General features: G+C 37.8%; 2 protein-coding genes across 2 annotated transcripts; both read left to right on the forward strand.

Moving 5' to 3' along the window:
* The first annotated feature begins 2318 nt into the window (after positions 1–2318).
* Positions 2319–6219, forward strand: LOC149028111 (CDT1-like protein a, chloroplastic). The gene is made up of 7 exons (XM_089147732.1): positions 2319–2759; positions 2849–2968; positions 3167–3401; positions 4233–4904; positions 5145–5346; positions 5434–5524; positions 5761–6219. Exons 1-7 carry the CDS (start codon positions 2407–2409, stop codon positions 5837–5839), a joined length of 1752 nt encoding a protein of 583 aa, XP_089003858.1. The 5' UTR covers positions 2319–2406; the 3' UTR covers positions 5840–6219.
* Positions 6220–8309: 2090 nt separating this feature from the next.
* LOC149028112 (alcohol dehydrogenase 1) lies at positions 8310–11158 on the forward strand. The gene is made up of 10 exons (XM_089147738.1): positions 8310–8483; positions 8802–8938; positions 9121–9167; positions 9262–9587; positions 9671–9753; positions 9868–9943; positions 10072–10133; positions 10228–10323; positions 10455–10616; positions 10724–11158. The coding sequence occupies exons 1-10, from the start codon at positions 8447–8449 to the stop codon at positions 10838–10840; spliced, it is 1143 nt and encodes a 380-aa protein (XP_089003864.1). The 5' UTR covers positions 8310–8446; the 3' UTR covers positions 10841–11158.
* The last annotated feature ends 3391 nt before the right edge of the window (positions 11159–14549 follow it).

Raw genomic sequence — 14549 nt, forward strand, 5'->3', positions numbered from 1 at the left:
TTACATTTACCACGCCTAAGTAAGCTGTGAGGTCATATTCTCTCAATAGTTTGTCTGGGCCAACTTACACGCTTCAATTATCTTCAGGAAGGTAGCTTTATAACTATCTAAATATCCTAGATGAGCTTCGTCCTTAGCTCCAAAGAAATTTGAGCTTTTAACTTCATGGTATGAGGCATTGGTCTTTGCCAACTTAAAGTGGATTGTTGGATTAAGGAAGACTCCATCTCTTAGTTTAATAAATTGGATTAAGATGAAATGTTGTTTGTTATATAGTTAACATGGTGGCTGTTCTACAAATCATAATGCATATACAACCATTATCACGATTAAAGCATGGGAAAATGAAGTCTGATTTGGCCCCTAGAGTACAACCATTCATAAGGGAGAAGACTGATTTTTTTTTTTAATATATTTTCAAATAGAGTTTTGGTTTTGTAATGGTTTGTTTTAAACCGTGCAAACCGGGTCTGTTCCCACTCAAAATTTGTTTTCTTGCACATGGGAAAAATCTACGATGATAGTTTAATCTAAGCTCAACTTTTCATTTGGACCGTTCATTGTTTGGAGCAAGTGCCACGTAGGCACTGCTACCAAGCAAAATCCAAATGCAAATGCATCTTTTATTGTTGAGAATGGAAATATGGGGTTGGGCTTCATTCTTAGAGATTGTAGTGCACACCCGTGTTCACTGTATCAGAACTTGAAGTAGCCTATTCGGCACTAATGGCATAAGCCTTCGCTATGCGATCAGGCCTACTCTACGCTTTAGTTGAAAGAGTGGACTATGTGCAGGTGGAATTGAATGTATTGGACCTGGTTACATCCATTAATCAAATAATACGCTCCATAGCCCATGACATTCAGCCCATTTTAGATAATATTTGTTGCGTTGGTAATTGTTTTTTGGATTGTAGGTTTTTCATGTTTCTAGGAGGTGCAACCATGTTGTTGATCAACTAGCAAGAATGGCACAATTAGTAACGGTTACGACTAAATGGCCTATATCCGATCCTTGGATTCAGTCGCTATGTTATTCTCTTTCCTCGGCTTAGCCGTAATAACTATGACTTCAAAAAAAAAAAAAAAAAAACTGATGGTGTACGTTTTTTCCTTTTGTTTATTTAAAAAGAAAAAAAAACCCACTTGTTCATATATAAGTGGTTTCAAACAAGACCCTTTTAGGCTGCATGTGTTTGCAAAGGGGAGAAGGAAATGAAATGAAAGAGTTTTGTGGAAAAGTGATAATAATGGGTCTCATTTTTTACTTTTCCAAACTTTTCTACAAAATCCTACCAAATTTGTGGGGTTTTAAAAAATTTTGGAGTGAGAAAATTGGGCTGCTACCTCACAAGTTTCCTTGATTCAAAAAAGCGGTTCTGTCACTTTTCCACCCTAAGCAAGCAAACAATATAAGAAAAATAGGAAAAAGTAGAAAAACGGAGAAACATAACCCCTTTTACAAGGTCCACTGTTGTGTTGCCGAAGTTGATTGTTTTTTAAAACAAATTGGAGGGAGGGAATTCTAGACTTTGCTTTTGGGGAAGACGAGCTCTTCACATTTAGAAGATTTCTAGTTTCAAGTTATCGCAGAAAGAAAACAGAGAAATTTGTCTACTGCTGGAAAGGTTATACGTTAATTGCAGAGGTATTAGCTCCTAAATCCACTGGATTTACTGATAATCGGTCGAGTGCTATAAGCTCTTCTTTCTTGTTGATGTTCATTTGCTTCTGAGTGCAGTTTGGATTTTATTGAGGGGGTTTCAGGTTTGTAGTTGAGTTTTCTGGGATTTGTCTGCTTTGTTATAGCATCATCAAAAGGGTTTTTTTCAGGATGCGGATATGGTATACCCATTTCTTACCGATTATTATCCATCTGATAAAATTATCCGATTAAGTTACTTATTTTAGATTTATTACTCTTATTTTTATAAATTTTACCTAATATATGTGACTATTTTTTTAGATTTTCTACTAAAATAGCTACCAAAGTTGTTAAATTCTTAAATTTCAAACCTAGCCCTTATAAATAAAAAAGTAAAGATGTAAACAAGTAGTCAAAAATTTGTATTCAATCTATATTCATGCCAATTTAGAAGAATCTATTTAAGAAAATAATTATTTGATTATCATCCGAATTCGACAAAATCCGTCCGAAAACAAATAGGATATTATCCGAATCCGTCCAAATATAATAGAATGCGGATATAGATATACCACTATCCGATCCAAATCCAGTCCGTTCACACCCCTAATTGTGTGGATTTTGGGCGCTTCCGGCGTATATCTGGCTTTAGATTTTGGCGCGAAATCTGAGTTGTGACGACTATATATATTGTGACCTCCGCCTCCCGCCAATTCGTGTTCGCTTCTCTGGTATCCTCTTCCCTCTTTCCCTCCTTCGCAATGGATTCCTCCAGATTCTCTCAAACAACCAAAGATTCGTCAGAAGCGGAACCATCAGCATTACCATCAAATCTCGATGGCTTGAAGTCCAAGAACATCGACCTAAAATCCGCTTCTTTTAATGGAGTCCAAGCATCGGTTCATGATCAGTGGAGTTCGAAAACTCCTGAGAAGCCAATACAACTCCCTCGGAGAACACGGAACAGAGGTTCTGTAGGCCACTCTGATAGACAAGATCAAATCAGATCGAATGCAAGAGTTTCATCCGACAAAAGATTGAAGCTTTCGGATTCGACTTCTGGTTTAGTGGGTAGATCTTCCAAAATTGGAGTATCCACGAAGCTTCCCAGCAAGTAAGATCTTAGTTCCTTCCGCCTGTCACTGTTTCCAGAATCGAAGTCAATATGTTTTAATTAATGTTAGTTTTTCGTTGGGGATTCAGGTACGAGTTACTGGGTGAGTTCTTTGATAGCATGGTAAGTTCGATTCGGCTGCTTCGGTTGAAGGGGTCGATGTCTAGATTCACCAACATTTGCTCAATGATCGAATCACTAACAGACAGGTAGGCTCTGGCCCTTCAATAGATTGCTAGAAGAAATGGAAAATCCCTAATTTATTAGCTGATGATCTCTATTGTTATTGTTTGTCCATATTTCCTCTCACTTTTTTCTGTTTTAATTATGAGTTACGTTAAGAGAGTAAACCCTAGGTTCCGATTTTATGTGCTTATGTCGTTACTTTTATACACGTGTTTTTTCAGGAGGTTTTCTTTTGCCCATTTAGCTCAAATAAAGTACTTATTACCTGAGGCTGTTTCAATAGAGAAGGTTCTGTTGCAAGATGAGCAAACCCTCTGTATGAAGCCAGAGCTTCAAGTTACCTTGCAATTCAATGCCTTCAAAAACGATAAGAAGCAAATAGAGGGAACTGATTACTTGAGTTTGGGGAAGGTGTTCCGAGAGCGGATTTTTAGTTTATCCCTTGCTCATCCTGAGGTACAAGTTGGTCTGTTTTTTTTTTTTTTTCCTCCTTTTTTTTCCTCCCAAAGCAACCACATCCTGATTTTGGGATTTAATTTTTTTTCTTGCATTTGCGGTCTGATTGCTTTGATTTCTTTGTCTGATTATATCTGCTGTTGCTTCTGTCCAATTGATCACAAGATTGTTGTTCCATGTCCTACTAATAATTTTTCTTTTTTGCCAAAGATCTAAGTTCTATTAATAATTAGATACTACTTGAAATGCATATTTGTTTGCCTTCTTTATTTTATTGGCCTTCTTGATATAAGGACCAGCTTCTTTAAGGAATCATTTAAGGGTTAATGTTTTTTATGAGACTGGTAAAGTTATATGCTCAAATGCACGTAATGGTGCGTGAGCAAGCGTTTTTAGTTAACGGAAATCTAACCATAATTTTGGAGTTCATGTTTTGGTGTCTGTTTTGGACAATTTTATTTTGGGTTTTATAATTTATTATATTATTCTACTAATTGAATGGTAAGTGATAGTTTTGGACCTAATTAATAATATCCTTCTTGAGAAAGTTCTGCAATATCTTAAAGATTCAAAAGAATGTAGCCATCCTGCATGGGTCCGTGCTCTTATCATAGTAGTATGATTTTTTTAGTGACAAGATAGTAAGTTTGTGGTTGTGTTAGCTTCAGTGAAGCGGTCAATGCATATTATCCAACTTCCTGCTATATTTTATCAATTTTAAATATTTTTTTATTTTTTTACATTGCAGATAAGTTGGTTTAGTGTTTTAGCTTTTATTCTTTTGTAACATCATATCTTATGTCAAGTTAACAATTTACAAATCTTTTATAGGGGGCTGAAGTTCCAGAGGAAATAATGCCAGAGCCCACAGTCTCGGCCAGAAAAACCTCATTTTCTAATGAGACATCTGATGCTCTTCTCCAGCCTCTAGCAGTTGCCTCTCACCTGCCTAAGTATTTCCAGGCGCGCTTTTCTCATAAAGTTTTGCCCAAATTATCTGATGATGTTCCCAGTCTTTCTGCTCTGCCACTGTCAATTGTCTGCCCCAAAGAATGTTCTTCCAACGAAGAAACCCTCGCGAATGTTGCTCCACCTCTTGGATGTTCTTCAAAGTCTACCAATCAAAAGTTATCAAGATTCTGTGCTTCATCAGTTGTTGAATCGTCTCCCATTACTGTAGCGCAGTGTAAAGAGATGGAGCCAATGAACAGTGAGGACCACTCACCATCAGAAATTGCTGGTACTCAGGGTACTCCTGAAAAATTAATCTCAACTCCTTCCAGGTTGTGGAGTATCACTCCGGGATTACAGACACCGAAGAGATGTAGTATGAGTCCAGATGATGACTTCAACACTCCCTGCAAATTAATAAAGCGGCGGCCCAGGTCATTGAAATTTGACACCCCTGTAAAGAATGCAAGACCTGATGATGAGTTAGATGTGAGGGAGCATGCAATGGTTGAGCCAGATATTGATTTTCTTCCAGAGTCTCTTTTAGAATCAGTAAGTCCTTTAAAAGCTTGTGGGTTTGATATCATTAATTTTCCTTGGGACTCCCCATCTGCATAAAAGTAATTCCAATATTAGGTTGACTGAAGTGAACCAGTTACCGTTTAATTTTAATGTTTTTCAGAGTGTTGTTTCTACTGATCTTAATATAAGCCTGTCAACTTTGTAGCTTCCATTTACATTGAAGTGCTTCATACTTGAATGCAAGGAAATAACCAACATGATTCCTTGCAGATACGAGAGAAAAAGAGGAAGGCAATGGAGGAGTTGGATACAGGTGTGCCACAAGAAAAGTGGAGGCAACAGATGATTGCATGCCTACCTAAGCTGTTTGACGTGATCCTCCTCATATTTCAGTCCATTACTCGCTCTGTTATGACAAAGGAAGAGCTAATGCACAAGATAATTGCTAGCGATTGTGATATAATTGATAGAAGTAAGATGTTGACTATTAAAAATGAAAGAAATTAGAAGATCTACTAAAGCGTCAATTAAGCTAAATTTCCTTGGTTTCTCTTTTCAGGAGAAGTTGAAGAACAGTTGAAATTATTGGAGGAATTTATTCCTGATTGGATTTCCAGCAAGGTGGCAGCCAGTGGAGATTATCTCATCTGGTAAGTCACTTCAAATGTTGGGTCATGCCCTGTTGTTAGTTTTTGTGAGCTTCTGCACCATATGGAATCTCTTAAATCATGGTGAAGAGGCATTTATTTGTCGATTTTATAATAGGTTCTCCATGTTCAAAAGTTCAATTGAATCTTATTGCAGATTCTTTAGTATTTCTCCACATTTAGTTGTTAAACAGAAAGTTTGAAACTGTTTGTGACATCTCTACGGGTGTTTTCTGCAGTGTTGATATGAATTCAAGCCATGAATTGATCCGTTCAAGACTTGCAGAAGCTAAGCAAGTGATGGTAGAGGAAATGTAAATATCTCTTCAAGCTGTGTCTACATCAGGGAATTTGAACTGTGTCTCTAAAACATAGAGGTGATATCGATGGAAAGGAAGCCTCCCAGCGGCCATCGCCAAATCTAAGCTTCCTTTTTTGTTACTCAATTATTTTTTCGCTACAAGGTCTACAGTTTGAACTTGTTTTGTTGTTTATGTAGAAAGTAAGTCTTGAGAAAGCCTTCTGAATTTCTTGAGGGGGGGAATTGGCTTGGTTCAGAATTCATTGTAAATATCGCTTCCTTTTGTTTTTCTGCAGTTACTGATGCCAAGTTTTGCGTCTAATCATATCAATATAGCTGTATTTGAAAGAAATGCTGGCTTTTCAATCTTAAAAGTGAAAACCACATTAACAGTAACTTGGCCAATAAAAGCTGCAGTAAGCATGCTATACTTTACAACCAAGAGATTTTGTGCATGGTAATGTTCTGGTTTTGTTTGCACCTCTGTACTTTCAGTTTGTCATATCAAAACAGATAGAAACTCTGCTTTACATGCAGTAAAGAGTAAATATTGTCTATCATGAAATAAATAAACCTGTGGAAATAAAAAATGGAGTGCTTGCTAAGGCAGATTAAGGTCGCTTATGGTTGAATTATGCTTTTGATCCTTCAGAACTGAACTGAGTATGTGGAGGCCCTATTCACCTCCTATGATCTCTTAGATGGCCCAAAGCTTTTTTGTTGAGAATGTACGTTAGATATGGAGACCCCCCCATCTAGGCCTTATATGAAGCTAAATGCAGATACATCTTTTATTGTTGAGAATGAAAATACGGGGTTGGGCTTCATTCTTAGAGATTGCAGCAGCACACCCGTGTTTGCTGTATCAAAACCTGAAGCAGCCTCTTCAGCACTAATGGTAGAAGCCCTCGCTATGTGATCAGGCCTACTCTATGCTTTAGTTGAAGGAGTGGATTATATGTAGGTGGAATCGAACACATTGGACCTAGTTACGTCCATTAATCAAAGAAGACACTCCATGACCCATGACATTCAGCTCATCTTAGATGATATTTGCCGCCTTGGTAGTTGCTTTTTGGAGTGTAAGTTATTTTCATGTTTTTAGGAGGTGTAACCATGTTGCTAACCAACTAGCAAGGAGGGCCCAGTCAGTTATGGTTACGACTTAATGGCCTATATCCGATCCTTGGATTCAGGCGCTATGTTCTTTCAGATCCACCGCAACAACCGAGTCGTTGTCAGCGTTTCTTGGCCCTTATGGTGTGTTTTGTCTCCGCCCTTGTGGCGTGTTGTATCTCCATTTTTGTGGAGTGTTCGCCTCCGCCTTTGTGGCGTGTCGCCTCTTTGGGCGTTTGTGATGGAAGATACGTATGTCGTATCCTTTGTACTTAATTGATGTTGTGGTTGTTACAACGCTTATTCTAAGGGTTTATTGGGCTCAACCCATTTCTTAGCTTGGATGACTCTGTCTATTGCATGTATGACAGTTTGGTCAATTTCCACTCCTTGGTTTGGATCTGTTGGTAATACATCAAAAGTAATTCAATTCAATTAATTGATTTCACTTCTTCCCTTACTTGAGATTAACCACGTTCTCGTCCCACCCCAAGATTTACCGCGAGATCCCAATCACGGGAAGGGATAATATCCACAACCCGGGATTAATGGAATGAAGATCAAATACTAGGAAGAAGAATTTCTAAGCCTGCGATTCTAAGAGAGGGGGGGGGAGATGGAGCCGCCGTTTCTCGACCGTGCGAATGAATCCCTCTTACTTCCAGCGGTGGTTACCAAAATATATAACCCTATTTTGTAACCGCCCTAATAGTGAGTTTCCAATATTGCCCTTGGGCATTTAATTTATTAATCAAATTAATAAATTCCAACAAGATCGAACCTTGTGTTTTCATGCATCTATCTTTCGTATTTCTTTCTTTTTTTGGTGTGTGTTTGTATTTCCTTTCGTATTCATGAACAAAGTTTTTCAACTTCTTACCAAAAAAATTAAATAACAAAGTTCAGTTTTGGAAGTAAGCTGACGTGTAGGCTTTTCCCTTTAAGTGTATTTAAAAAAAATATTGACGTGCAAACCTTCTACTCCTATAAAAAAAAAAAAAAAAACAGAAAAAGAAAGAAAAAACCACTTGTTCATCCAATTGGATTAGTGGGAATTTTCTCTGTATACTGGATAATTAGACAACGCTGTCAAGACGGTTCCTGCTCTACAAAACCAGCTAGTAGTATTGCAAAAACCACCAACTGTGGGAAGATATGAACTGTTAGATTGGAATAACTCGTCATATTAAATAATATGTTGAATTCTTCTTTTCATATAGAATAATAATATGTTATATGTCTGACTTCAATGCTCTACCGCGTAGAAAGAGCAAAACCAAGAAACAGAACCCAGATAACAAAACCATGGTTTTACAAGTCCACTGCTTTGTCGCCGAAGTTGGTTGTTTTTTTCAAAGCAAATTGGAGGGAATTCTAGACTTCGCTTTTGGGTGAAGGTCTCCCTCCTTTCCCTCATTCGTATAAATGCATCACCAACGCAACGAGCTCTTCACATTCAGAAGATTTCTAGTTTCAAGTTATCGATCGCAGAAAGAAAACAGAGAAATATGTCGAGCACTGCTGGAAAGGTTATACGTTGCAGAGGTATTAGCTCCTAAACCCTCTTGTACTGCATTTACTGATAATCGATCGAGTGCTATTAGCTTTTCTTTCTTGTTGATGTTCATTTGCTTCTGAGTGCAGTTTGGGTTTTATTGAGGGGTTTCAGGTTTGTAGTTGAGTTTCCTGGGATTTGTCTGCTTTGTTATAGCATCATCAAAAGAGTTTTTTTTTTAGTTATCTCTGATTTAGGATACATTTCTGGTTGATAAAAGATAGATTGTGATATTAATGTTTGTTTTCCCTTACTTTATAATTCATGGCTTTTCCTAATTCGGTGTTTGTCTCTGTGTGGGGGAGCAGCCGCAGTGGCATGGGAAGCAGGGAAGCCATTAGTTATCGAAGAAGTGGAGGTGGCACCACCACAGGCAATGGAGGTTCGTTTGAAGATCCTCTACACCTCACTCTGCCATACTGATGTCTACTTCTGGGAGGCCAAGGTAATCGTTACTTTTGACATGCTTCAAGAAGTCTAGATTGAAAATCGAAACTGATAACTTACAACCAGGGTCACATACACCAGAGCTAATTAGGGAGGAAGGGCTATCTTGTATATATTTTTCTTTCTAATCTGTTTGGATTGGATGAGCTGAAAATGAAATGGGTTTTTCTTTTTCTGCAGGGACAAAATCCCTTATTTCCTCGCATTTATGGGCATGAGGCCGGGGGGTATGTAAATCTTTTATCTGTTCCAATGACTTATCTGGGATGTTCCTATTCTCATTTGGTAACTGATTTGATCTGTTCGATTTGTTGGTCTTAGGATCGTGGAGAGTGTTGGAGAGGGAGTGACAGATCTGCAACCAGGAGACCATGTCCTACCAGTGTTCACAGGGGAATGTAAAGAGTGTGACCACTGCCAGTCAGAGGAGAGCAACATGTGCAGGCTCCTTAGGATCAACACAGACAGGGGTGTGATGATCAACGATGAACAGTCAAGATTCTCCATTAATGGGAAGCCCATCTATCACTTTGTGGGTACATCCACCTTTAGCGAGTATACTGTTTGCCATGTTGGCTCTGTTGCCAAGATTAATCCTTTGGCTCCTCTTGATAAAGTTTGTGTTCTAAGCTGTGGGATCTCAACTGGTGAGTGAACAGGTAGAGGATTAGTTAGCACAAGTATAATCTTTATGTATTGGATTACTGAAGTTCTGAGTTTTTGTTTTTAGGTCTTGGCGCTACCTTGAATGTTGCAAAACCACCAAAGGGCTCAACAGTGGCGATATTTGGTTTAGGAGCAGTAGGCCTTGCTGTGAGTTTCTTTCTTTTGCAATGGATGAATCTTTAACATTCATGATTCTGCCATTTCCAATTTCCTCTAATGTGGAATTTTCTTATGTTCTTGTCATTTGATAATTTGATATAGGCTGCAGAAGGAGCCAGGATTTCTGGAGCCTCAAGGATTATTGGTGTTGATCTGAACTCCAGCAGATTCGAGGAAGGTAACTGATCCACATGGTTGTGCTTAAGTCACTGCATTATAGTATAAAGAGGCAGAGATCCTGTCTCTTTGTAGGCAAAACTTTATATATTTACCATTGGTTAATGATTGAACTTTCCTTCTTAACAGCAAAGAAGTTTGGTGTTAATGAATTTGTGAACCCAAAAGACCATGAGAAACCAGTTCAAGAGGTTTGTTTCTCTCTAGTAGCTATAGCTCATATTTTCTTTTATAGGGTTTCTTATCCACCGTTGGATAACTGTGTTCTTTGACTACTCTATTTAGGTCCTTGCTGAGATGACTAATGGGGGAGTTGACCGAAGTGTCGAGTGTACTGGAAATATTACTGCCATGATCTCTGCCTTTGAATGTGTCCACGACGTAGGTTCTCACTACCAGCAGGATCTTCTTCAATTTATTTACTTTGTTCTGTATATCAGTTTTCTTCTCTACTTTTAAGTGTTAAATCTAGAATCTATATATAATGAAAATTTTTTCATCTCAATCAACAGGGATGGGGTGTTGCTGTTCTTGTTGGTGTTCCACACAAGGATGCAGTATTTAAGACCCACCCCATGAACTTATTGAATGAAAGGACTCTCAAGGGAACGTTCTTTGGGAACTACAAGCCACGTTCAGATCTACCCGGTGTTGTGGAGAAATACATGAACAAGGTTAGCAAGTAATATTGATCATTCAGCATTTCAATTATCCTATCCTCTATGCAGAAGTCTAGAACAACAATATAATGTGGTTCTTCATTTGTTTGTTGTACATGCAGGAACTTGAGGTTGAGAAGTTCATAACCCACTCGGTTCCATTCTCAGATATCAACAAGGCCTTCGAGTTAATGCTTAAAGGAGAAGGCATTCGATGCATCATCAATATGGAAGGTTAAAAGGGGGAAGATGTCAACATGATCAATCTTGTAATCTGAAGTTCATGTGATGTGAAACAAAAAGATTCAAAACTTGTTGCTGGTTTGTTTCCGGCTATGGATATGTATGCTTTGTCATGTGTGAACATTCAGTTTTTACTTTTCAATTGAATTACTGCTTGTTGATGTACAGAGGAAAGACCTTGGCAAATTTCAATTTTATCTCAGTGTTCCACCCATTTGCTTATACCTCACACTACGATTCATGTAACTGTCCATGTATGATAGTTTGCATTCCATTTATCAAATTGTGACTGTTTTTTGGAATCTTGAAGTTATTTAAGTGTTACCTAAAATTATAAATTAGCATGTATAAGGTTGATTCAACTATTTTAACCCACTTTTACAAAACTTATCTTGGTGGGGGAGAATTTGTGGAATTTTTGCAGATCAATGCACAAGAGATAAAGGTTGGTCCAAGATTTGGGTCAGCCGCAAGGAAAGCTTGGCCAATCCCTAACTCCATATTTTTATCCATCTTGGCTGGGTTCAAACAACCTTAATAACTAATAGTAGAGGCATAACAAAACTAAAAGCTTATACACAGTAGAATAAAAGTCAAAGCTAAGTAGGGTCAGGCCTTGATTTTAGCCCAGTCCAACTCTGACCCTGGGCTGATAATTTTCAACCCATAAGATAGAATTGTCTTGCAGACCTCCTCAATAGTTGTTACTCATACATGTTCAGGTTGTACTCAGTTACAAATGGAATGCACTTGCAAATCCTCTCGAAATTATGATAATGGAAGCAAAAACTCAAAGATGAGATTTCTAAAAGTTTGAACACAATAGTGGCTGCTGTCAATGGTGTTGATCGTGCCATGTAATCAAAATATAATCGAACAGTTGAGAATCAAATGGCAGTGATTTACTTGTAAGTATAATTTTTTACTTTTTACATTTTAAGGGTTTAAAGGTTACTAATTCATAAAATTAGACCCCTCATTTACCCGACTCCCAAATCCCTATTTCATTTTTCCCGCCACTTAGGACCAAGCTTCCGAGAAACCAAAGTATTAGGACCAGGCTTCCGAGAAACCAAAGTACTCTATCACTGGAAAGAGAAGGATACAAAACCCACTAAGTTTGCAAGCCCCCACACATATATGGATCAAAATCTAAAGTTCACCACTCCCACTGGGCATGTAATACCCATAAGAAAATGGGGGGAAAATGCGTATACACAGAAAACCGCAATATACCAACTGCAATGTTAGAACACTACCCACAAGGCACTAGAGAAGAAAATCGCTTGTGCATCTTCAAATTATCCAACATAGCCACTGACGGTAAGTAAAACCACCGAATAAGAAAATGAATCACATATACATTTCCCCAGCAAGAAAAATACACAACTGAAGAACAAAGGAGACAAGAGATATTGAAGCAAGAAAGAGTTTTTAACACATTCCAAACTCGAATGAAATATAGACAACTTCAAGATGACGGATATGGAGGAGGAAATACCTAATCAAAAACATTCTTCCTTTTCGAGAAATTAATTCATGCATAAAGATTGAATGTTGTGTTCTAGTTTCTTGGAAGCTTGGTCTCCAGTCGCAGAGAAAATGGAATAGGGATTTGGGAGTCTAGTAAATGAGGGGTTTAATTTTGTAAATTAGTAAACTTTAAACCCTTAAAATGTAAAAATAAAAAATAATAGTTACAATTAAACCCCCGCCATTTGATTCTTAACTGATCGATCATATTTTGATTATGTGGCACGATTAACACCGTTGGCAGCAGCTAGTAGCGGCTACTGCAAATAAAAATCCACACAACACTAAGAAAAGTCAAAAAAAAAAGTTTTTTAACATATATAGTACAGAAAAGAAACAAAAATTTGGTAAAAAGAAAAGAGAAACTAAGAGATTTTATTGGCTTGTCAGACTAATAGAATCCTTCATTTATTAACATCAAGAGGAAAAGATGAACATAAGGGTATGCCAGCTAAGGTTGAATCATATACCTTATTCAGTCAAATCTTTATTTGTTTACAGTGAAAAATATCAACATAAAAAATAGGTAAGTTAGCTTGGCCAAGTCACCATTCTTATCCAATCACATAGACCTTATCAAATCACATAAAACCAATAACCTTTTACATGTTAACTGAAATCCTTATCATCAACAGAAACTAACAACATCAACCACCAAATACTGCAAGTAGAATGAAGGGAGGTTCTCTTGCTCATGGAATAAACAAAAAAAATGTGATTACACTAATCACTCTAAATTTCACTTCTCATACAACCATAAGAGGGATACGATATTTTTTTTTTTATAATATTTGACGATATATATTATGACTACGATCTTAAAAGAAAACCTAACGCAGAGGCGAAAATACAACTAAATAGGACCAACCCAACGCCAAAAGTTCTCCCACAAGAAAAAAGGCCCTGGGAAGCATGCACAACAAATAACTACAAAGATTTAAATAAGCCAACATCATGAAATTGAAATTGGGGAATAGGGGATGGAAGAGAAGCAGAGAAGGTATACCATCACTACCTACATGTAAACATACTAAAACTAAAATGATCAATGGTGAATGAGGATGATAATGGTCACCATGCATACATCAACTAAGGTATGATCAATCATGCTTCTTCTTCTTCCATGTCTTCAACATTCCCAACAAGCCTTTCTTCCCTCTTCTTTTTCCCAAGAAAGTTCCTTGCATGGCATTTTCCATGATACTTCATGTGACCACCAAGGGCTTGGCCAGTAGGAAATACTTGAAGGCAGATTTTGCACTCATACACCTTCTCTTCTAGAGAATCTGGATCTTCTTCACCATCATCATCAGATTGTTTATCACCATTGATGATAGCATCTCTTTTGAGTCTCTTCACGTGACCTGCAAGATGACCACCAAAAGCTTGGTAGGAATGAAAAGTTCTATTACAGGTCTCACATATTCTTACTTCATGGCTATTGTTGGTAAGTGCAGTACTGGGCTTCACAACAGATCCACCGGAAGAGGAAAGCTTAAGAAGTGACTTGGCCGTCAAATAGACACTTTCATCTTCAGGTGAAGAGATGACGTTTTCTGTAGGCTCAGGACTTGCAGGACTGTTTAGATCTGGCAGGGTGGATTCCCTTCCTCGCTGGCCTTTCATAGACCAACTTGGGGATGAAAACCCCCTACTGATTCCCCCTTCTTTGCTGTACTGAGACATTGGAGCAGAAGATCAGAAATCAGATCGGTCTGAGATTGAAGGAAGAAAGGAAACTCACTCTCAGTCAACCACAAGAACCCTTTCACTCTCCTCTGGCTTATTTCTGTACTGCTACTATCATTGCTTACTAAGAATTCTCACAATTTATCTTCACTCATCAATTTCACTTCTGCCCTATTACCCTCGTTCTCTGCATGTCTGGCTTTTTTTTTTTTTTTTTTATAATGAAAACTTTACCAGAAACTGCTCTAAAAGTTCTTAATTAATGGTTTGGAGGTTTCTCCTTTAATGCATATGCTACCATTGAACCTACCTTCAATTCCATGGTAATCCAAAACAACCTACCCCGAAGGTGAGACACTTCTTTACCATTTCAAAACTCAAACTTCACTCATATTGGACAAGTTGGGGCATGCAATTACTGTAATAAGGTTCTTGCTCGTGTATTCCTGAACTTTGAAGCCGTAAATCCTAAACGCTTTTTTC

This window comes from Hakea prostrata, chromosome 1, assembly GCF_041222555.1.
Source record: "Hakea prostrata isolate BN-2017 chromosome 1, UWA_Hpros_2, whole genome shotgun sequence".
Classification (NCBI taxonomy): domain Eukaryota; kingdom Viridiplantae; phylum Streptophyta; class Magnoliopsida; order Proteales; family Proteaceae; genus Hakea; species Hakea prostrata.